Here is a 24,902-nt window from a genome sequence, read left to right on the forward strand (position 1 = left end):
AGGACACATCCTCCAACCACACTCTCCCCAGGACACATCCTCCAACCACACTCTCCCCAGGACACATCCTCCAACCACACTCTCCCCAGGATACATCCTCCAAACATTCCCAGATATTCAACACGTAATACTACTGACACGTCCAAGATGACATGCCATGTTATTTAATATGCTCTAACTTAACCTTCCCTCTAGTAATGGTAATGTCTTCTTACAGACATAAGTCTGGCTTTTTATCTTATGGAATTGTGTATTTGTAAAGTTTATGTAAGGAATTTACACAAGGTCTTTTTTGTGCTCTCCTGAGTGCTTTATCAAGGTCTGAGTGTGTGATTAGGACGAGACTTACATCTTAACGTCTAATCTGATTAGACGTTGAGATGTTTTCTCGTCCTTAATTATATTTTTCGGTATAAAAAGTCATAATTTAAAACTCCAAATACGTCCAATCATCCTGAATTCCACTCAGAAATAGTGCTCAAGAGACATATTTCCAATAGGCATAGTTTCTTAAAAACTCCAGGGGGATTTGGGCAAAATCTGACCAATCTCCGTTTTCACATGTAGTACAGGCTCCTCGCACGATGTTCTTCATGTGGTCTTCATGTGATAGTATTTTATATAGAACCACCCATAGATTTCTTTCTTTAGATAATTTCTAGATAGGTATAGCAATGTTAGAACTAAATAAACCAAGAATATGCTTTCTTTTAACACTTTATTCATATATATCTTATAACAATATCTCAACAATATGCCATCTATTCTGCTATGCTTTAACAATTCAAAATTATATGTTTAAATCTCAGCTCCAACATGCAGTAAAGCACACATTGCTCAGAATGCAAGTATTTAATGACTGATTGAACATAAGCAACTTTCCATATCTTGCTCAGGCTATTTAACTTAAAAGCTTCTATTATTTATATGCATACATCGTACAAATGCACTTGTTTGCAATTTGAGATAAAAAAATAATTGTACTTGCATTCTAACTTTAAAGTAATTTAAAAAAATGTAAAGATAATACTTAAAAGCTACTTACTGCTGCAATTGGAATATTAGATTAGTTAGATTGCATAATAAGTGATGTGAACCATTTGTATTGCACTCTTAGAAATGCCAGTAGCCTTTCTAATTTTGATGCTAACTTCTTATAACTATGTACTCTGATCAGGGTTAAACACACACATGATATAAGATGAAACAAAAAATCCAGCATTGAATGTAATGAAACATCTCCTGGTGGCTTCCCGAGAAACATCATCTGGGTAGGTCCTCTCAGCGGCTTCCCTTAATAAATGGTTAGCTCCTCACCTATCATGCCCTGCCAGACTCTTAAAAGTCATAAAAGCCTATGGCATACCAGAAGCAAAATCTGGCTCAGTCAGTAGAGGCAGGCAAAGAAAATCTGGGGACACTTGATGAACCCAAGGCCAGAGGAAAACCACCAGAAAGACAAGAGCACCTTAAAACAAGCATGATGAACAAACATTGGCAACCCTTCTTAAATTTGACAGTCCCCATGGCGAAGTGGTAACACTCGCCTGGCATTTCGCAAGCCCTTTGGCATAGGTTCATATCTTGGCCGGGGAGGATTCACTGGGCACCAATAACTTAACTGTAGCCTCTGTTTACCCAACAGTAAAATGGGTACCTGGTTGTTAAACAATTTGGCGGGTCATATTCCGGGGAAAATTAGGAATAAGGACTTGCCTTAAAACACTCTGTGCGCTAGTGGCTGTACAAGAATGTAAGAACTCTTAATAACTCTTCAAGTACACATTCATTGGCCAGTTAACAAATGGCAGCCCTGGCAGCTCAAGCGTCCAGCAAGCCAGCCACCCGAGACATGTGCCGTCAAAGGAGACAAACCCAAAGTCCCTGAAATGGGAAGAGCAGGAACGGGAAACCATCGAGGGCACACACAGAGAGAGGTACAGGAGAGGTTTCATAACACTCAAAGCTGGATTTCTGTGAGGGCTCCTTAAGTTGAGAGCCCCCGCACCATGAGAGCAACTCAAAAAGAGGAGTTACTAGAGGCAAAGAGAAAACTTGACCAGTAACCCCAGAAAAGGATGATCAGCCCCAGGTCACTTTACCCACTGCCACACAAGCCCAATGTGATCTACGAACATTCATTAAATATTGTGCAGCCAGGACCTTACTAGAACGTCAAAATCCCAAAGCCTGAATCTCAGACCAACACATTAACCAAGATGATGTTGATAGTTCTGAATTTACAAAACATCATGAGCCCTTGGGTAGACCCCTGGCTGAGTCAAATTATGGACACTGGATGACCTGGGATAAATCAGCCCTAAAACAAGGGACACCGGATTGACAAGCATTGCCCGGAGTGTCCAGAGTGATTTAAAAATAATGACAAATGGCCACAATTGGACAAAGAAAGTGATGCACCCTTGGCAGAGTCAACAACCAAACTACCCTTCCAGAATCCAGCCATTTCATTCTTAGCCAAAAAGGAAGAAAAATGGCTGAAAATTAAGAAACTGCCCACCAGGGACAATGGAACAAAACCACTTTTTCCAAATGAAAGCATATAGCTCCCCAACCCTACAAAAACAGAGCCTTCACGCAGACTATGAATCACAATAACGTGGTTGACGATATGATGACCAAACAACACACCATTAAATGATCAACAATCACTATCATTATCAACAACTAGAAGATGATCATTATCAACAATTGACTTGATAATGGTCCAAGATAGACCAAAATGTTGTCATCTCTTCATCTTATGGTGTGTTATTTGGTCATCAGAGCTTTTACACTTAAAATATGGTTATTGCCGCATGGCGAGTCCCAGGGGTAATGCGGTTATCATATGTTGAATTTAGTTATTTTCACCTGGTTTTGAAACAACTTATGTAAATATGGATATATAATACATTTATATGGATGCATTTATAAAGATGTAATGGAGTTAACCTAAACCCATGACAAAAAAAAACTGTATCAAATGTAATGAAACACCTTCCTTCTGGATTAGCCCCTGTGGCTCCCTGACTACTAAACTACTAAGCCATCACCACAAGGGGACACAGGTGGAAGCAGAATACCCAAATGAGCCAAAGAGACATTAGTAAGAATGCTTTCAGTGTCAAAATAGTTAACGAATGGAATGCATTAGTAAGTGATGTGATGGAGGCAGACGTCATACACAGTTTCAAATGAAGGTATCATAGAGCCCAAGAGACTCAGGAATCTGTACACCAGTTGCAAGGCAGGACCCAAGAGCCAAAGCTCAGTCCCCACAACCACAACTAAGTGAGTTCTATTTGAGTTCAATTTGGCTGACTGGGGACCAAAGTCAAAACCTGGTTCTCCTCACAGAAACAAAGAGCAAGTGACATTCTATCACCCTAGTAGAAAAGCATCAAGAAAGTTAATGAAGCATTATAGACCACTGCCGGGTTCATAAAATGTAGAGCCTAGAAAAATGCCAAAAACTACCCATACACAATGTAAACAAATGATCGAATCTTTCAAAACTAGCTCAAACTCTTCAGTACCAAGGCAAGATCACTGCGGAGCCCGGAGCCCCAACCCTCCCAATTCAGTTCTGGAGCAGATGAGAGCCACCGTGGCTCATCCAGAAAGAGATATTTCATCACATTCAGCACTGATTTTCTGAGGGAGCCCCTTGTGGCTCTCTGAAGCTAACCATAAAGAAGAAACCCAAAGAATTTACCAGGGAAGGGAAGAGATGGCAGGAACTATAGCACAGGTGAGACAACCGGTAGAGAGACATTGCCCAAAGCAACACAGGCAAGACAAGGACCCAGGGACACTGACCAAATACCAGGCAGCCAAGACCCTGTGTGACCTCCAACCCCTGTGCCCAAATATCAGCCCATGACATGTTGGCAAAGACAGCCGCAAGCACAGCATATTTCTGAACACATCGACACAAGGGTAGATTGGCTAAACTTGATAACACTGCAGAAGACCTGAGAAGTGTGAGCCTTGGAAAAGAAGACCATGGAGACAGGATTAACCCACAAAACATCCAATGAGGCAGAATCGGTGGTATAAAGGTAGTGGCAAGGAGCCATAACCAGACACAATAAATGATGCACTCCCAGCTGAGCAGAAGGGGAACTAAAAACTGAGAGGAAGAAAGAAAAGCAAGGACATGGTCTAAAGACCAGGAAGGCTCAGGAGAAACAAAAGCAGGCCAGAGGTTAAACAAAAAAGCATGAGACAACCTGAGGAATGGCACCAAAGCAGTAGTGATGTCAAATGCAAGCATTAGCAGCTCTTCCAGTGGTGAACGATAAGAGGAAACAGAATTAGGCATGAGATTCCAGTCAGAGAGAGAGGAATAGACAGAAGAAAGAAGTAGGGACAGAAAGTGGCAAAGCAAGTGTTAAGCAATGGTTAGCAAAACCTTTGCCAAACAAGCAAAACAAATGCTAAGCTAACCCCTGGCTGGGGATTCTCCTCGGCCAGGGGTTGATTGGGTGCCAATCCTTTAGCCCATGTTCGTAACTTAACCATTTTAACTCTGGAAACCAATCTCGTTGCAAGACCATCAGTAAGACTCAAAGCATCCCACATGGCTGCATTTGCACTCATACTGGAAAACAAGACACCGTAAGAATAGCTCTCTTCCTGTAACTACACTTAAGTAATTACCCCCAGTACTACCCCCGAATCCAGCATCAACCCTGGGCTCTGAAATCCAATGATGCTTCGGAACACAGACCAAGGGAAGGGAAAAGGAAGCCAGGCACAGAACATGAGCTAGGAGAGAAGAGGTATGAGATGGGGAGGGGTAAGGAAACTTGTAGCAAGCTTGCATTAGTATACATTCCACATCCTAAAACAGCCGGGGCTCTAATTTTGTGGCATCCAAGCCAAAATTTGTACACACAAGCAGGAGACTCACAGGGATGGTCCACAACAAACTCTCTCCAATGAGACCCGAGGGAATTTTCAACTCAGGTCTTTTACTGCAAGTTTGCCCAGGTTAACCAAACAGTGGTCTGTTTTGACTCGTTCTGGCTCGTGGTTTCTGGTAGGCATAAGAACTCCTGTGACTGATGACCCCAAACTAACATAGCATGTCAGTTTGGATAGCTTCACGGAGCCAACGGGGCTTCCCTCAGAAAAGGTAAATTAATTGTTTTAAAGTTGTGACAAGTGTGTTTCAGAAATTCCTCTTTGTCAATTTGGTCGATTCCTGTTATTATTTTGTAAGTGGTGATCATAACACCTCTTACCAAATTTCCTTTATTTTCTAGTGTGTGTGCATGTGTATTGCATAATGGTTTTCATAGGCCAGAGAACAGTCTTGATTTGTATTTGTCAAAAAAATTAACTTTGGAAATTCAGTTACATTTTACAGTTACATTCAGTTACAAGTTACATTTTCACATAAGAATTTTAAATTTATTTTCCATGTTGTTGGGGACAAGAAGCCTGTACTTAAGCTGCTTCTGTTCTCCCTATCCCAATTACAGTACTGCCTTTCCCTAGAATGCAACCCAAAACAGCTGTCCCAGGTACCTATTTACTGCTAGGTGAACAGAGGCATCAAATGAAAGGAAGTATGCCCAACTGTCTCTGTCTTACCCTGGGACTCTAAGTTGTGAGCCAGTGTCATAGACCACTGCACCAGAATGGATTTGCTGAATACAGTAGAGTACTGATTGCATCAAGGTACTGTAAAAACTTTCATTTGTTTGTGCGCACAAGGGTCACATAAATCCCATGCCTGCTCGTGCATATTAATTTTCTTAATTTGCCAAGTAAATTAATAATACATTAATGCTTCGTAATAATTATATCTTTATACGTTTCTATAATATTGCAAATACAACAAACACCGAATGTAATAAAATGACTCTTTATTGTGGCTCCCAGAGCAAGCCATCCGATTTACCCGATGGCCACTAACCCTAGTGGCTTCAACGAGAACAGGAAGCCAGCAGCTTGTCGAAGGTCTCTTATCTGGTAAGCTCCATACCTGCTATGCCACACCAGACTCTTATGTGTCATAAAAAGCCTACCGCAGACCAGAAGCATTATCTGGTCAACTCAGTAGAGGTAAGTGGAGTCTGGGGATGCCAGATCAACCCAACACAAGAGGAAAATCCTCCAGAAAGGTGGAGCAACCAATGATGTCATCTGGTGGGAGCAGGTGTAACTACTAATGATACCCAGCTAACAAGTGTGTTCCTAGTTGACAGAATTGTTGGCGTTTCTTTGTGCAGAAGCTTGCTTGGGGGGCCCACACTGCCTTTCTGGTGGGTTTCTCTCTTAGGTTAGGTTTATTTAGTATTCCCAAACTTCTTTAGCCTCTACTGAGTGGTCTTCTGGCCACTCAAGCTGGCCTTGAGGCCTGCGACAGGCTTCTGTGACAGAGAAGAGCCTGGTGCAGCCTGATAGGTGTGAAGCTAACCGAGCAGCTAGCTTAGGGAGCCATTGTGAGTAGCCCTTCCAGAAATATTCTTAAAAAAATAAATAAAAGATATATTTTGTCAAAAGAAAATTGTTACTAGTAGGCAAATTTTAGATGCTTGAATTGTGTTATTAACACAATTTAAAATATTCATTACATTACAGTATTACAATCCTTATTCACTGGCATTAAACAGATCACTTTACTGTATATTTAAGGAGCAGCATGGTGTAGGTGCTCGACTATACCATAGCACTGATGAAACGTAAAAGTAATAAGTTAATCTCGAGGCAGGAGAGGTCATTTCTATAACTATCCACTGAATTACAGTTATTGTGTTCTAATCAGCTCTGCATCCCAGCCTGTATCTCAATGAGCCAATTAGCCTGGAAAAACTATCAAAATTCTTGCTTAGCGAGTTATTACAGCATATTAAGGTAATTTCCGATGATAACATTTCAAAGCGGCAACAAGCAGAAGCCAGCTATATCCCCCCAGAAGCCGGGGGGAGGGGGGGGGAACCTCGATAAAAGCCTAATGTGTATGTAGGCGATGAGTCGCAATAACGTGGCTGAAGTATGTTGACCAGACCACACACTAGAAGTTAAATGGACGACGACGTTTCGGTCCGTCCTGGACCATGGTCAACACCTAATGTGTATGAATACACTCTGGCTTCTTGTCCCCCGACACAGTGAATTAATATCAAACATGACTAGGGATGAGCTGTTTATTCAAAACCTTAATAAAGGACTAGAAATTGCAAGATTCAGACTATTACCATGCTCGTCACTGGGACATATTACAGTAATCATCACCATATTCATCACTGGGACATACTGCAGTAATCACTACCATGCTCATCACTGGGGACATACTGCAGTAATCACTACCATGCTCATCACTGGGGACATACTGCAGTACTGTAATTACCATACTCATCACTGGGACATACTAATCATCACCATGCTCATCACTGGGACATACTAATCATCACCATGCTCATCACTGGGACATACTGCAGTAATTACCATACTCATCACTGGGACATACTAATCATCACCATGCTCATCACTGGGACATACTGCAGTAATTACCATACTCATCACTGGGACATACTAATCATCACCATGCTCATCACTGGGGACATACTGCAGTACTGTAATTACCATACTCATCACTGGGACATACTAATCATCACCATGCTCATCACTGGGACATACTGCAGTAATTACCATACTCATCACTGGGACATACTAATCATCACCATGCTTATCACTGGGACATACTGCAGTAATCGCTACCATACTCTTCACTGGGACATACTGCAGTAATCATTACCATACTCATCACTGGGACCGAGTCTTACTGTCCTCTGAGGCGGCTTACTGGTCCTAGTGTAATATTCATTATATTCATTATATTCACCCATCTCATTTATTAAGTAATGACAAGTAGAAACACAGCCATGCCCTTAAAACACTGAGAAGGACAGCAGTCATCACCACCACCATGCCCAACACTGAGAAGGACAGCAGTCATCACTACCACCATGCCCAACACTGAGAAGGACAGCAGTCATCACCACCACCATGCCCAACACTGACAAGGACAGCAGTCATCACCACCACCATGCCCAACACTGAGAAGGACAGCAGTCATCACCACCACCATGCCCAACACTGAGAAGGACAGCAGTCATCACCACCACCATGCCCAACACTGACAAGGACAGCAGTCATCACCACCACCATGCCCAACACTGACAAGGACAGCAGTCATCACCACCACCATGCCCAACACTGAGAAGGACAGCAGTCATCACTACCACCATGCCCAACACTGACAAGGACAGCAGTCATCACCACCACCATGCCCAACACTGAGAAGGACAGCAGTCATCACCACCACCATGCCCAACACTGAGAAGGACAGCAGTCATCACCACCACCATGCCCAACACTGAGAAGGACAGCAGTCATCACCACCACCATGCCCAACACTGACAAGGACAGCAGTCATCACCACCACCATGCCCAACACTGACAAGGACAGCAGTCATCACCACCACCATGCCCAACACTGACAAGGACAGCAGTCATCACCACCACCATGCCCAACACTGACAAGGACAGCAGTCATCACCACCACCATGCCCAACACTGAGAAGGACAGCAGTCATCACCACCACCATGCCCAACACTGAGAAGGACTGTAGTCATTATCATCATGCCTACTGGACATTCAACAGTACTTATATTCTCACAAAAATCTGGCATTTCTTAATAGCTAAGCAAATGTCAATAGGACTTGACCATATCTGAAATACTGAAGTTTCTTAGCTCCTACAAGAGCATACAAGATGTTTTCACTTTGTTAAAGACAAAATTAAAATTTAAAGTTTAGATTATTTGTATTATAAAATAGTATCTGTTGAAAAATGGACAAAGTTAAATATTCAAAATGTATTATAGATTATGTCAACATTTACTGGAAACCTCATAAGAATTCCTCAAATTTGAAGAAGATACATATTCAAAATATCAAATGACAAGATTGTGTTTGGATGATCAACTATAAACATTAATTCACCCATAGGAAATATGTCATCCTCACCAGTACTCAACCAAAACTAACCATATGTGAAGAATTGCTAAACAAAAACAAATCTGATTTACAAGTTGATAAGACAACAATCTTTAGATGATGATATCCTCACTGAGCTCAGAACTCGGGCTCTCTTCAATTAACTCCTTATACAGCACTATTGATTACTATAGTGCATATCAAAATTTGTCAAATTGTGCTAGTACATTACAATTCAGGCCTAAATCTCAGGTTTGTGATTTAGGCCTGAGATAGGTCTGAAGTTTTTAGTTCCATATTAAAATTCATATATTTCAGCAATAATCTCTTTGTGAAACAATGACTATCAAGGGATAATAAGAATGGTGTCATAAATATTGGAATTTTACATCAAAACCGAACATAAACACACAAACTGAACAGTTTACAAAATATAATGAGCATATGATAAAATATAAGAAATCTTATAAATAAGAAATTTGCTAGATATATTATGGAAGAAACCTAGGAGAATAAATCAATAATAAATGTAATGATTTATGACTGATGGATGCCAACAACTTAATGTAATGGAACACCCTGTTCTGATGATTGCCCAAGCTTAACTCTGGAACTACCAAGAACTAGCCACACACCCCCTGGCCTCTTGACACCTAAACGCTGCTGACCAGGAGCCAGCACCAGAATCTGTCTCAGTCTAGAAGATGAAAGTCCTGAAGAAGAAAGTTGCAAAAGTTCTCTTAACCCAACATGGAAAGAAGCATCTGGAAGTGGGAAAGATGGCCCACCTTCCTAGGACAGGCAAAATACACCTAATGTGAATGTTGTACAATCTAGAAATGGCACCCCTATAGATTAGAAGCCACAGGGACTAAATGTAGTGCACACAGGCAGACCCGCATATGCTTGACTGACACATGCCCAAGAGCACCAATCTCATCTAAGAGTCCAAGAAATGTAAGCAATGGATTAGCCCAAAGCTGAAACCAGAGCAATCTACCGTAGCAAAAACACCCAACAAAGTGACTGAGGAGACCCATCACTGACAAAACTCACAAAACCACGACTTCCTTGGACATGAGAGAGAATGGAGCAATTAACAAGAGGGTAAGCAATCAAGAAAGCTCTTGGAGAGAAATCAAAATGGCAACTGGCAGACACAAAGAAGAGCCACAAATAAACTTGTAACCATGGCCCACAGGGACAACAACCTTGGGCATATAGCAGATGAAGCAAAGGATGATGGGAACAGAAAAGGGATCGACACCAGTCTATAACTGGCTGGAGAAGACCCAGCCTGCACAACACAACAAGAATGAAGGACCTCCATAAAGTGGGTGTGAGAATAAATCACATACACTGCCAGGCAGCAAGGCAACTCGAGAGGAATCAGCTGTTATAGGAGCCTGGTAACACGTAACCCTTCAGAGCAGGTATCTCCAGTGGGATATGGGGAAAATAATCTGACCCTAGGGAAGATAACCCTGTCCAAGGTTAAGAGTGAAATGGAATGCTAGGATACTTTTCAATGTGGGTCATGTAAACACAATGATAGAGAGTTAATAAAAGCAATCAAAGCAGTGGCCTCCAACAGAGCCAATTTTCCATAAAAAGCCAACACCAATTAGCTAAGTAGCAAGAAACAGGTGCTGGGCTGATGGCACAAGGTAAAAAGAGTGATGTGGCAAACTGGCTTAAACCTCAGCTGACCTGCCACTGAGTGGCAGTCAGTCATGTCTCCAGATCCAAATAACAATTGTTTTTGTTTACCTTGCAGAGCCTAATTTTCTTAAACCCAGTTACTGTCCTTGTTTTGCTGCTTTTATGCTATTGGTGGGTTTTCACAAGCTTTATTTTGAATTACTGATTCTCCTCTCCCCACACCTCGTGCCCAACCACTTGGGCTGGACGGTAGAGCGACGGTCTCGCTTCATGCAGATCGGTGTTCAATCCCCGACCGTCTAAGTAGTTGGACGTCATTCCTTTCCCCCCCTCTCCCATCCCAAATCCTTATCCTGATCCCTTCCAAGGACTATATGGTCGTAATGGCTTGATGCTTTCTCCTGATAGTTCCCTTCCCTTCCCAACACCTCACAGAGTGAGCCAGATTTTGGTCCAAACTTCAGGTAGGCTACAGTTGGGTCTCAAAGACCTGAGGCTAAGGTTCAATGGTACCAGAGTTGAGCTTGAGAAGCAACCAAGACTCCTTCCAAGAAACTGGCAACAAACAGATATGCAATGTACAAAGTAATATACAATTAAAAAATATATAATGTTATATCAAATCTAATTTTGTTAATACAGTAATCAAGTTTCAGAGTTTAGTGACATCTGCAATATTTATTGTTTCGTAAATACATTTAGAGGAACTAAAACATAACTCAATTATCTTTCTTTAAGAAATATAATATAATTCCCATCATATGATGGATTATACATCATCGTATCCCATGTGTGGACCAATGCCAAAATGCACCTAGCATTTTCCAAATTCCTTAAATTAAATATATTACTAGAAATTAATCATTCTACCATCTGATAGATAAGTATCTAAGCTTCAATGCCAAGTTCTTCCAGTAAAGCCTCTAAGGATGACAGTTTTGTGCGAGCTTCGTGGATTCCAGATATTGTCTGCACCGCTGATGATATGTGATAACGCAGCTCATCCACAATCTGAACAGAGTCGGTTTCTTGTCTGCCTTGTACATCCTGTGCATCTGCTAGAACCAGATCTGTAAATTCTTGAAGTTCCAGTACCTGATATAAAAAAAATCAGCGTTGAATGTAATGAAGCACCAATTTCTGGGTGAGCCCCAGTGGCTCCCTGTAGCTACTATACAGATATAGTACCAAAGTACCAGGTGCCATCAGTTGCTGAGTTCATGTAGGCTTACTAGTCCCCAAGAGCCACAACCCAGCCCCCTCAAGTGAGGCACTGGGAGCAGTTGCACTATGATAAAAATTTCTTAGAATTTAATCATGTCCACCACCAAAGGAAAGCACTCAAAAATGTCAGCGAAACAAAATAGACCATTTCTGATTGTAAGCTAGATTGCAATCTCAAAAATTATCAAAAGAATGCCTTCAGCAGTCTAAACAAATGATTGAAAATTCCTGAAACTAATGCAAGGTTGTTTGCTAAAAAACCCTAGCAGTGCAAGGGCAGCACTAGGGAGCACACAGGGAAGTAAACCCTAAGTACATGCAGCTCCAATGGCACTAAACACTTGACTCAAATAGCACAAATGTGCACTGGAACAGCCACAAAGACATAAAAACCACCACCAAGTTGAAACAGAACACCGAAGCCCGAGCGACAGAGAGGACAGCCAGGCACTAGCTACCATCTTATCTTGAGGTTATCTTGAGATGATTTCAGGGCTTTTAGTGTCCCCGCGGCCCGGTCCTCGACCAGGCCTCCACCCCCAGGAAGCAGCCCGTGACAGCTGACTAACACCCAGGTACCTATTTTACTGCTAGGTAACAGGGGCATAGGGTGAAAGAAACTCTGCCCATTGTTTCTCGCTGGCGCCTGGGATCGAACCCAGGACCACAGGATCACAAGTCCCGCGTGCTGTCCACTCGGCCGACCGGCTCCCCATCAGCATAAACTGTGTGTGGAGCAGCCAGTTGACCAGGTCTGCCTCCCTCCTCCTCAAACAAAGGAGCGGGGGGGAAAGGTGGGCTAAACTAGCTCGCACTTGTTTCATGAATTTTCAATCATTTGTTTACATTGTTGAGGGAGTTCTTTAGGCAGTTTTTGAGACTGTGGTCTAGTTTATAATCAGCAGTGGTCTGTTTTGCTATGCTGACTTTCTGGCTGCTTCCCTAGTGGTGGCTGACATGATTATATTCATAGAAATTTGTTCATATGTTGGCACTGCTCCCTGCATCTCTCCAGAGTGAGCCAGGTTCTGACTCATAGTCTCTGGTAGGACTACAAGAACTCTGTGACTGATGGCACCTAGTAGTTTGGCATTATTTAAGCATAATAGCTTCAGAGAGCTACAAGAGAGTTCCCCCAGAAATTCATACACAGTAAAACAGTATAAAATAATGCAATGAGAATAACATAAGTATATACTGTATATATATATACTGTATTTACGATGTCCTATGAAAAAATTGCAACTGCTTTAAACTGAAAGTGAGTGTAATTATAGAAATGTATTTATTATTGATACATACTTTGTCATGAGGATATAATGTTCATGAGTACGTACAGTACAACACTGACAACAACGAAAGAAAATGAACCTAAAGTATGTGCTTGTGAAAAGGAACATGTCATTGTATGCATGTAATTTTAAGCAGGAAGATGAATATCTGGAAAAATCTGTGATTACATGATAATACAATGCAAAAAAAGAGATTAACTGATAAAAGGAAGTGAGAAAATTCCATATCGAATTCAATGAAATGCGTTTTTCTGATGGGTTCTTTGGTGGCTCCACGAGCTATCAACCATGCTACCACTACAGCCCGTTTTCTAAAGCTGTCACAACGGACAGAAAATTACGTACTGTACTAAATTGCCCGAACTTAACACTTTCGCGCTCTCCGCAAAGGTCACTCAGCCAACCGAATGTGCGCGCTGCGTTTTTATCGCTTAAGCGTAAAAACAAAAATGTGTATACTCTTTTTACTCTTCTGACCTTAGTTCTCATGCTACGTATTTCATTTTGGTACCAACGTGTTCGCAATAAAATTCTCTAGAAGAACATTAGTAAAATAAGTCACGAAACATATAGGGATACCAGCACCAAATAAATAACTACGTAGATGACTCGCCGTGAGCGCCCATCAGCAACAAAATGTTTTTACTCTTGGGATTGTAATCACCTCCACACTTGTTCTACAGCGTTAATTTTGGTGTCAATGGACTCGCAATGAAATTCCCAACACGGTGATATGAATATAAGCGTAGAATAATGATGCAGCCCGCCCGCAAGAGTGTGGGAAGTGGTGAAATTGTTACCCGGTATCGGTGACGGGACGACGCACGGCGCTTTGAAAGTTTATACTTATTTCACTCTCATGACATTAATTTTCTATGTACGTCATTCATTTTTATGTCAATGTGTTCGCAATAGAATGTTCTATGTGCCCATAGATAAAACATATCAACAAAGCGTAAGTTAGAATAGCGACAAATATAAAACAACGCTGGAACATATCAGTGAGCGTCAAACACACACGAAATATTTTTACTTTTGTTATGTTTGTCAAGATTATACTTGTTGCACACAGTTATTTTTGGTTGTATATTGATCGGAATAAAATTCCCTAAACAGACATATGCATATAATACATGATATGGGGGAAGAATTACCAGTATAAACGGCTAAAGTCACCCACCTGCAACCCGTTTGGGACAAAATATCATTTGATCGAAGTTATCCACACCTTTCATGAACTTATTGTACCATGCAGCCTAGTGGTGAGAAAGAGAGCCTCATAGCGCGCAGTTTGAAACAAACCCAAAGTAAATCGGATAAAAATTGAATTTTATACAAATATTTTAAAAGTTGACATAACTTTATGTCCACTATGCGTTTACGTTAGACGAAACCGAACGCGCCGGCGCGTCCAGATAGCGCAAAAGTGTTAATCTAACCTAACAGAATTGATGGACCCACGTATAGAAAACGTGAATGTTTGCAAGCCGCTACGATTTATAGTATGTTATAATTTGTCCGTTGGGGATTTTGATGTCAAAAAGCGATGTATTATTCAAGTGAGCAGGTTGACCTCTAAGCCTAAGGTGCCCCACCAGGAGCTAATGAATCATGAGTTCCACCAGGGAACCAAATCCAGACTCTAGCCCTCCAAAAGATACATAGGTAGCCTGAGGATACAAGATAGATGTTTGCAGAATCATTTGCTGCTTTGTTTGTGTACCTTCTGTGCACCTTACAGTTGTCTGTTTTGTTTCACTTCATTTCTCTGGGCGTTTCTTCTTTGAGGGTGATCTAGACTCCACCTGTTCCCTGCACCTCTGTAAGCGGGCTAGGTTTTGGCCTTTGGTCTCCGGTAGACTATGAAGACTTCCTAGGGCTGATGTAACTGATACGTGTGGAGCAATCCCAGTGCGGCTAGAAACAGGGAGCCACCATTCACTTCATCCAGAAAAGAGCAAGGGCTTTAATTCTAGGCTGACTAATTCTGACCTGGGACACAGAAAAGAAGAATGGGATGCCCAATTCCATGAAGCAGATGCTGCTTGGTAAGCTGTTACCAGCAAAGGGAAATACATCAGTACAGTACAGCCAATGATATTACATTTATACCCCTACAAATGTCTTTCACAAGACACTGTTTGTAAAAGTGCGAGTGGTGAGGGAGTTTAGGTGCTCCACTTAAGCAGCCCCATTCCAGGTTCCCAAGGCCTGGCATACGGCTATGTGGTTGTGTTGGAACCCGTGGAACTGCCTACCTGTTGTAGCCATACATGCCAAATCTTTGCTGGGTTTTAAAATATAGCTGGAAAAGATCATCAGAGCAAATGGGGGGACCATTGACAAGCCGTCGGCTTTCTGTCCTCATCAAGGCTACTAGTATTAGTGGCCCTCAACTAAATTCAGGTAAACCCGATTAAGAATACATCAACCAGCATGAATACTTCATCTGCACCTTTCCAAATATGGAATAACAAAAAGCATTTTGTACTCACCAAATACAGCATACTGTATTACTAATTGCCTGCCTTAACCCTAGCATCATTTAATTTTCAGAGTTAGCAATGAAATTTTTGTTCATTATTTCTCTTTATTTCAATAGCAGTCTGAGTTATTTTGTGCTCGATCATGATCATGTTCTTTGGGAGAGTACTTTCTACATACAGAATGAGTAAGCTTTAATTTCTTCCCACTGAGCATTTTGCTGTGTTTCCTCCTGAGATTATAACTTATAGAAGCCTAGTTCAATACATTAGCTGTACAGTAGTTTTAGCAACATATATATACAGGATGGTCTAAATTTGTTGCTGATAATTTCTGGCATGCTGAGGGCAATCACACTTAAATGAGTTTACCATACTTTAAACAATGAGCAATGAAGTTGGCTCTTACGATCAAGCGAATGTATATTCGATCAAGCGAACGTACATTGAAGGTTAGGTGTGCCCCTTGCATTTCGTGCCTCTAGTTATATAACAAGAGAAGCTAGGCCTTTTTGGGTCAGTGAACAATATCATGATATTCAAAAATTAGACTGAATACTTTAACCAGGCTAGTTATTCAGACCTACAGGGAGAAAAAACATGTATCTAAACTGATGGAAAACAAACAGTAAATAAATGCCAAATTTCAATAAATAAATACCTAATAGTTTATTTAGGTAGAAATACATACATATATACATATTGACTTACAAGCAGAATGTTGGATTTCTAAATAGAGCTAGTATATACTATGCCTAAAGCCACTAATATGCTCAAAGTTTTGGCAAAGCAGTGAGAGAATGCAACATACAAACAATGCTTTCAACAAATGGTACATAATACTACACCTGATCCAGATTTTTGGCCATAAAGGCCACACATTGATCTTCCAGCCGCGGCAGCTGGAACATACGTGACAAGCGGAGAATGGTAATGACATTGTCGGTGTTGAGTTGAGTGCTCAGGTAAATGCCACACTGACGCTTTAATCCTGGGACCAGTAGCATATCTGCTGCCACCATAACATCCATTGCATTCTCCATGTTCACCTGTAAGCATTTGAGACTAGATGATGAATTTACTCAGAGAATATCACTTTATAATTAATATCACTTTCTGCACTACAGTGTTAAATAATCATTCCTCTTCATTTTGTCAACACACAACCTCTGTACTGAATTTCATACGAGATTAATATATGGTTATCTATTCGATAATTCATCTGCATAAACTACTGTAATAGGAAAATAAATGATAGTCTTACATCTACCTATGCAGCTAAATGATTAAAATACTGTAGTTACACCATGAATAGCTTGTTAACAAAGCAAAATTTGTTTAACCAAAATAATTATCATTTTCAAAACTTTAATTCTTGTGATCAATAAAAAAATAATGGTGTTGAATGTAATAAAACTCTTCTTTCTGGATGAGCCCCAGTGCCTCCTTGAAACTGAGATGACTCCCGACTATTAGGTTTCTATTCGGTAGCCATGAAGCCTACCAGGGACTAGAGTCAGAACCTGGCCCTTACACAGATCCAGAACCTGGCCTTGTCACAGATCCAGGTGAGCCACACCGGGCCGTGGGGACGTTGAGCTCAGAAATCATCGCAAGGTAAGGAGCCAGCAGGATCTCTGCCAACCAGCGGATATATTTACAAGCCACACTAAGAAATAACCTGCCAACTCCTAGGGGAACAGAGCAGACATGAAGAGCTAATAAGTGGTGCACCAGAAAGCTAATTATCAGGAGAAAGTGATAAGCCATTATGACTATTTAGTACTTGGAAGAGATGAGGATAAAGATTTGGAATAGATGTAGGGAAGGAATGGTGCCCCACTACTTGGATAGTCAGGGATTGAATGCTAACCTGCAAAGGGTGAGACCATCGCTCTACCATTCACAAGTGGTCTGACTAGAAAGAAACATTTCATTTAAATTATCACTGAATTTTTCCTTACTTTTGGGGACAATAATAATCTCCCAGGCATCCCTCACCTCAGAGAGAGTGTCAGATTCTTGTTCTGGCTTCTGGCAGGTCAAGAAGTGTCTCAAAGGCATTGTGAAATTTCTTAAAACTTGACAATACCAGTGCTAAAGCTCAATATGGTACTCAAAGGGATCTCCCAGAAAATATTGTAATCAGCTTAAGAACATAAGTAGTGAAAACGGCATTGAAACATTACATATACTGTATTCACAGATTCTGTAATGTTGTTATTTGAGTACCATACACTAAACAGCAGTGTACAGTACTCAAAAATCCGAGAAATATGATTTTACAATCTTAGCAACTGGTAAGTGAAAGGTTTTTACAACTACCCCAGTAATTTTCTGAGGTACATTTCATGACTTTAATATACATCATCTTGAATTTAACTGTTCAGATATAAACAACTACTAGTATGTTACACAAAGTCTGATTCAGCTTATCACTCACAATTGTCTGATTACAGTAGAGGTAATGCACAAGAATGGCAAACACTTCAGCCGAGATGTTGTGGAGGGTGACTACCGGGATGCGTGAATCTGATGAATCCCTCCACTCAGTTTCATTAAAATGATCTCGCAGCAATGCTTTGAAGTATTCACTCCGCGGACAAAAGAACATCTGTCAAAGAAAATCATTAATATGACAAGAATAATATTACTGTTTAAAGCTGCAAAAAGAGTTTATATTGATTTTCAAAGTCACACATAGCACACACATGGTCAGAATCAGCAAAGACGAGAGCAAACATACAGGGGCCAGGCCACACAGTTGAGTAAGGGTCCTATGGGTCCCTCCTCAGATTTGCTCCACCTGGTCCTGATTCAAATTGGTCGTAGGAATCTCCTTATTGCAAAATGAAGCACTTTAAGGGATTCATCTTTGGGTCCTCATCACATTTATAGTTTAGTGACCAATAGGCAGTTTGGTGTTGAAGACGCCAGGGCTGAAGGCTTAAGTATAAGTAGTGGCAGGCTCAAGGTTTAAGTATAAGTTGTGGCAGTATTTAGAAGTGACTCAACAGAAACACTCTAGATAAGGTGAACATTAATAGAGGTAAGCCGTAGCCCTATTAATTTTCCTTGGAACACAACCCAGCAATTGATTAACAACTAGGCACCCAATTATTGCTGCACGAACAGGGGCAAACAATTAAAGATTGACACCCAGACAATCCATCCTGGCCAGGACTCGAACCCGGACCAAATTGCTTGAATGTTGCGTGGCGAATGTGTTACCACACTGCCATCAACAAGTGCTAAATCCTTCAAGGTCTACGACTTCATCATGTTTTGGGACTGCAAGGGATATGCGAGAGGATGATCTGCATACACAGAATATTTATCATATACTGTATACAAGGAGTCTTGTTGTGCAATCATTAGCACAGCCAGGTCACAACTGAAATGTCCAGGTTTCTTATTAGCACTACCAGATATGTCTGGGTACATTTCCTTTCACCTAATGCCTCTGTTAACCTAGCAGTAAATAGGTACCCAGGAGTCAGGCAACTGCTTTGGATTGCATCCTGGGAAAGTTCAGTAATTAGCCTAAGGGGACCCAGATAAGCCTAACAGGCTTCCTGTCCCTGACAAGGGGGACACAATATAATATTTGAAGACTGTCACATGCAATATGTTCCCCAGAGTTCCTCTCTGCTACACATAACCCCAACTACTCCCCATCATCTACCCAATACTTATCAATTTAAACAGGTCATTTTGTTAACAAATCAATTCATCTTAATTAGGAAAATATAATTCCATTCTAACTAATCAATGCAAAGTTGAAGATTCTTCACCTTGTGACACATAAATGGGTAACCTTCAACCATGAAGCACACGTCAGCGAAGGGCGGCTGGTCCTGAGTGTTACAGAAGGGCATCTCTGTGGGCCAGAAGCGCAGGTGCGGAGGCAGTGTGGCTTGGGTCAGCTCCCGCAGGTCAGCTCCTACGCTCTCCGACCCCATGCCCTCCGACGAGCCTGGCTCGACCACCACGGTCGTCACCTTTACCAACCCATGCTTCTCCATTTCTGGAAAATAAATGTGACATGAAAAAAATGCTCAAATGGACAAATTTGAACTTGACATAATACAGATTTCTCTGATAGCAATAGAATGACAGCACTAATCAGTACCTGTGGTGTAGTGGTAAATCACTTGCCTGGCGTTTTGCGAGCATTTTGTTCTGGATTCGTATCTTAGCTGGGGAGCATTTACCAGGCGCAAATCCTTAACAGTAGCCTCTATTTAACCCAACAGTAAAATGGGTACCTAGTTGCTAAACAATTTGGCAGGTCGTGTAGCGAGTATATTATCCCAATAATATACTCGCTCCAAATATAGTGTTAATATTCCTGTCAACCTTTGGAGATGAATGAGGTGAGGCGTTGCCCGGGCAACACGGTGAGGTGTTGCCCGAGCAATATAAGCAGCAAGAATAGCAAACATTAACTAGTCTAACTAGTCAATCAATCATTAACTAGTCAAGGAACTTAGCTGGTCGGTGAATTGTACGCCCTGCTCGCGTTACATAACCATCAAAGTTAACTTCCTCCTCTTCGCTGATGTCATCTAACTGGGGTCGTAGGGTGGGAGGTCGCACAGAGTCACCTTACGAAGGACCATTTAAAGTGGTTTCTCGAACACCGAAGTTCTTCACCATTGAACGCCGAGGACAGCGGGTAAACATCTCCATCGATCGTCTTAACCCCAACGCCATTTATCACACCCCCAGACCCCACTTTTGTCCAGAAATTACGGGCGGCCATGACAAACATTCGGCCTACACCACCACGCCAACCGACAACTCGTGCTACATATGTGCCTCATGAGCTCCACACAACTGAACACGTGTTTGTAAGAGTCGACGCTGTTCGACGCCCTCTACAGTCACTCCGGGGTCACCAATGTAACGGTTCTATTGTTACGTAAAGTATGGTGACAAATAAACACAGACACTAAGATACTATATATATATTTGGTCGAATATACAGAAGTACACCGGTGATACTTTGGTGTGAGTTGAGCGCACTGAGCGTCGGTACAGTATCTCGCAAGTGTCTGCTCTAGACCACACTTGAAAGTAGACTAGTTAATGTTTGCTATTCTTGCTGCTTATATTGCTCGGGCAACACCTCACCGTGTTGCCCGGGCAACGCCTCACCTCATTCATCTCCAAAGGTTGACAGGAATATTAACACTATTTGGAGCGAGTATATTATTGGGATAATATACTCGCTACAGTCGTATTTTAGGGAACATAGGATTAAGGAAGGACTTGCCCAAAATGCTATGCGTGCTGGTGGCTGTACAACAATGTAAGAACTCTTATAAATAAAAATAAATAAAATAAATAATAGCATCCTCATTTACCACGTGATATCTTAATAGGACACCATTTCATGATAGGCTGGTTCACAGAACTATTTGTGATGTCCTGGGTGCCACACCTGTTGTGGTGCCTTGTACAATGTCCCACACCTGCTTTGGTGCCTCATGCAGTGTCTCACACCTGCTGTGGTGCCCCATTACAGTGTCCCACACCTGCTGTGGTGCCCCATTAGTGTTCCACATCTGCTGTGGTGCCCCATTAGTGTTCCACACCTGCTGTGGTACCTCGTACAATGTCCCACATCTGCTGTGGTGCCCGATTAGTGTCCCACACCTGCTGTGTTGCCTCGTACAATGTCCCACACCTGCTGTGGTGCCCCATTAGTGTCCCACACCAGCTGTGGTGCCAGATTAGTGTCCCACACTTGCTGTGGTGCCTTGTACAATATCCCACACCTGCTGTGGTGCCTCATGCAGTGTTCCACACCTGCTGCAATGCCTCATGCAGTGTCCCACACCTGCTTTGGTGCTTCATGCAGTGTCCCACACCTGCTTTGGTGCTTCATGCAGTGTCCCACACCTGCTTTGGTGCTTCATACAGTGTCCCATACCTGCTGTGGTGCCTCATGCAGTGTCCCACACCTGCTGTGGTGCTCCATTACAGTGTCCCACACCTGCTGTGGTGCCCCATTAGTGTTCCACACCTGCTGTGGTACCTTGTACAATGTCCCACACCTGCTGTGGTACCTCGTACAATGTCCCACACCTGCTGTGGTACCTTATACAATGTCCCACACCTGCTGTGGTACCTCGTACAATGTCCCACACCTGCTGTGGTACCTCGTACAATGTCCCACACCTGCTGTGGTACCTCGTACAATGTCCCACACCTGCTGTGGTACCTCGTACAATGTCCCACACCTGCTGTACCAGCACCACAGTACTAAAGCAAGAAGAGGTGCAAAGAAGCCAACAAAATAATCTAATAAATGCAATCCTTTTTGCAATTGTGTTTCATCATGGCTTGCATGATGGCAAATAGTCTTAAGGAATCAAAGCCTCTTTTTTTTTATTACGGTGACAATCTGGAGAGTCAGACCTCAGCACTGAAGTGCCTAAAGCCGAGATCCATAAGGTATAGTAACATTTCACTTCGTGGGTCACTGCAGTAGGCTATTGGCCCAAACTTGGCAGGTCTTGTTGATATCTATCCCCTCGCCCCACTACTGGCCCGCCCATGTAATACAGTACCTATCCAATCTATTCTTGAAACTCTTCAACATATCCTTTTTTTTTTTTTTTTTTTTAAGATATATACAAGAGTTGTTACATTCTTGTACAGCCACTAGTACGCATAGCGTTTCGGGCAGGTCCCTGGAATACGATCCCCTGCCGCGAAGAATCGTTTTTTCATCCAAGTACACATTTTACTGTTGCGTTAAACAGAGGCTACAGTTAAGGAATTGCGCCCAGTAAATCCTCCCCGGCCAGGATACGAACCCATGACATAGCGCTCGCGGAACGCCAGGCGAGTGTCTTACCACTACACCACGGAGACTGTTAAATCCTCATTTATCAGCGAGTAGTCTGGGTAATGACGACCGCTAGATGCCTCAGTGTTTCCTAGGCAGTATACGATAGGCATACATCAATAGTATTTTGCCTTTTGTCAAAGGTAAAACTTTAAACAAGCCGCCGGCTTCCTGTCCTCGTCGAGGCCACTCGTGTTAGTGGCTCTAAGGCAAACTTAGGTAAAGATATATTGCCAGCTACCGTAGTATAGGGGTAACACGAGAGAGAAAAGTTATTCAAGAAAAGACCGCGGGATACAAGACCATGAAAGAATGGGACCCACCCGCTATGCGTCATCAGTTAGGTGAACGGTTACAGCACCGCTCCTGTGCCAGGTAAGTCCACTACGGGCTCACCATAGCCCGTGCTACTTTGGCACTTGTGTTCTAAGTAGCTGAATCCAAAACAACAACAAACATGAGTGAAGCGAAGGATAGAGGGCAGGTGACAGGTGATACATGGGGGTAGGGAGGGAGGGAGGGATAGGCTGGCGGGAAGCTAGGGCGGTTTCCACTTCACAGTTCTGAGGCTGGACCTCGAGGGGATCCTCTCTCAACACAGCTGCTCCTGGCTCCTCTGTTCCACCCACGGCACGCCCGCGACACACGCCTTCCTCCACGCCTGTCTGGGGGTGCCAGCACCTTCACGCACGCAACCTCGTGCACACACACACGCCACAAAGTGAACACCGAGGTGCATCAAACCACTTCACATTACCCACGTGAGCCACAGAGACGTTAGAAAGAATTTGTTCAGTGTCAGAGTAGTAGACAAGTGGAATGCATTAGGCAGTGATGTGGTGGAGGCTGACTCCATAAACAGTTTCAAATGTAGATATGATAGAGCCCAGTAGGCTCAGGAACCTGTACATCAGTTGATTGACAGTTGAGAGCCGGGACCAAAGAGCCAGAGCTCAAACCCCCCCCCCCCCCCTACGCAAGCACAACTAGGTGAGTACAGTACTTTGACACACACACATGAATCAAGTGAAGCAGGAAGAACGGAAGTATGGCACGGTAGCCGAGCTAGCTGGGCGTAGCGCCGAGTAGAGAAGGAAGATTCAAATTTGAATTTGAATTTGAAAAAATTTGAAGATGACCGCAAACGTCAGGTCCAGCGCCATCCAGGGCGGCATTAAAGGACATCGGCGATGCGGCAGCAGCGGACTTCTGCTGGACCGGCTTGCAACCGTCCGCGAAACGCCCCTCGATCTCCAGCGCGTCTTCCGCAGGTCAAGTGGCGGCAGCCTCCCCTTCCGCAATTTGACCGCAAGCGGCAATTACCTGCCCGCAAGCAGTAATCACCGGCGGGTGCGCCCCGCGCTAAGCCGCAGCTACTCGCGGGGCGAAACTGGCGCCAGCGCCAAGGAGGAGACAGATTCAAGCCGCGTGCGTCTGGTTTTCTGGCCGCATGCGGGCCCCGGAGGGCGCCGCGAGTCTCAGTTCGAGTACGAGGTCAACAGGCGCAGCTCCGAGGACCTCAGTCGGGGATTTCAAGACCTCTCGTACCAGTCTATCAGCGTCCCGGACCTTAGCAGTGGTAAGTGGCCCAGTATCTTCTCCTTCTCGACACTTTCAGACCCTCCCTCGCGCTCTTTTGAAACTCTACACTTTGTGTTATGAACCTAACCTAACCTCACTCACTTCTAAGACACTATTCCCTACCCAGTGTCTACCTACGATGTCTCGAGGTCTAAGACAATAGTTATAATGCGTTGTTCTTTTAGGTCGAATCTGCGGTCAGTATTTTTGGAACTCTTAACGCCGAGGTCGAAGATAATGTTACAGTAAAATTGTAAACGGAGGCGATTTGGCATCCTATTTCTCACAGCCCGGGCACACACTATCCCGTCGCTCCTGTCTAACCTGTCCCGCGACCACACACTTTTCCCCCGTCTCTTGTGTAACCGTCAAAGCGTTATATGACAGAGTGCTGGGAAGACGGGACACCACGGGCGTAGCTCTCATCCTGTAACTACACTTAGGTAATTACACACACACACACACACACACACACACACACACACACACACACACACACACACACACACACACACACACACGACGGTTGAGAGGTGGGACCAAAGAGCCTGAGCTCAACCCCCGCAAACACAACTACGTGAGTACAACTAGGTGAGAACACACACACACACACGCCTCTACGGTTGAGAGGCGGGACCAAAGAGCCAGAGCTCAACCCCCGCAAGTACAATTAGGTGAGTACACACACACACACACATTCATTCCTCATCAGTTGATTGACAGTTGAGAGACGGGACCAAAGAGCCAGAGCTCAACCCCCGCAAGCAACAACTAGATGAGTA

The 24,902-nt window shown here is 43.0% G+C and overlaps 2 protein-coding genes across 2 annotated transcripts in view; one reads left to right on the forward strand and one right to left on the reverse strand.

Moving 5' to 3' along the window:
- Positions 1–699: 699 nt before the first annotated feature.
- The window catches only part of LOC123756126 (ankyrin repeat and BTB/POZ domain-containing protein 1), a 44,636-nt gene continuing 20,433 nt past the window's right edge, over positions 700–24,902 (reverse strand). Inside the window, exons 6-9 of the mRNA XM_045739160.2 lie at positions 19,475–19,707; positions 18,124–18,294; positions 16,529–16,729; positions 700–11,776 (exon numbers count right to left, since the gene is read on the reverse strand). Of these exons, the coding sequence (XP_045595116.1) occupies positions 11,570–11,776; positions 16,529–16,729; positions 18,124–18,294; positions 19,475–19,707 (812 nt within the window). The 3' untranslated portion in view covers positions 700–11,569. The remainder of the gene's footprint in view (positions 11,777–16,528; positions 16,730–18,123; positions 18,295–19,474; positions 19,708–24,902) is intronic.
- The window catches only part of LOC123756127 (ras-related protein Rab-7L1), a 45,784-nt gene continuing 44,526 nt past the window's right edge, over positions 23,645–24,902 (forward strand). The window contains exon 1 of the mRNA XM_045739161.2: positions 23,645–24,118. Coding sequence (XP_045595117.1) covers positions 23,674–24,118 — 445 coding nt within the window. The 5' untranslated portion in view covers positions 23,645–23,673. The remainder of the gene's footprint in view (positions 24,119–24,902) is intronic.

This window comes from Procambarus clarkii, chromosome 36 (assembly GCF_040958095.1).
Source record: "Procambarus clarkii isolate CNS0578487 chromosome 36, FALCON_Pclarkii_2.0, whole genome shotgun sequence".
Taxonomy (NCBI): domain Eukaryota; kingdom Metazoa; phylum Arthropoda; class Malacostraca; order Decapoda; family Cambaridae; genus Procambarus; species Procambarus clarkii.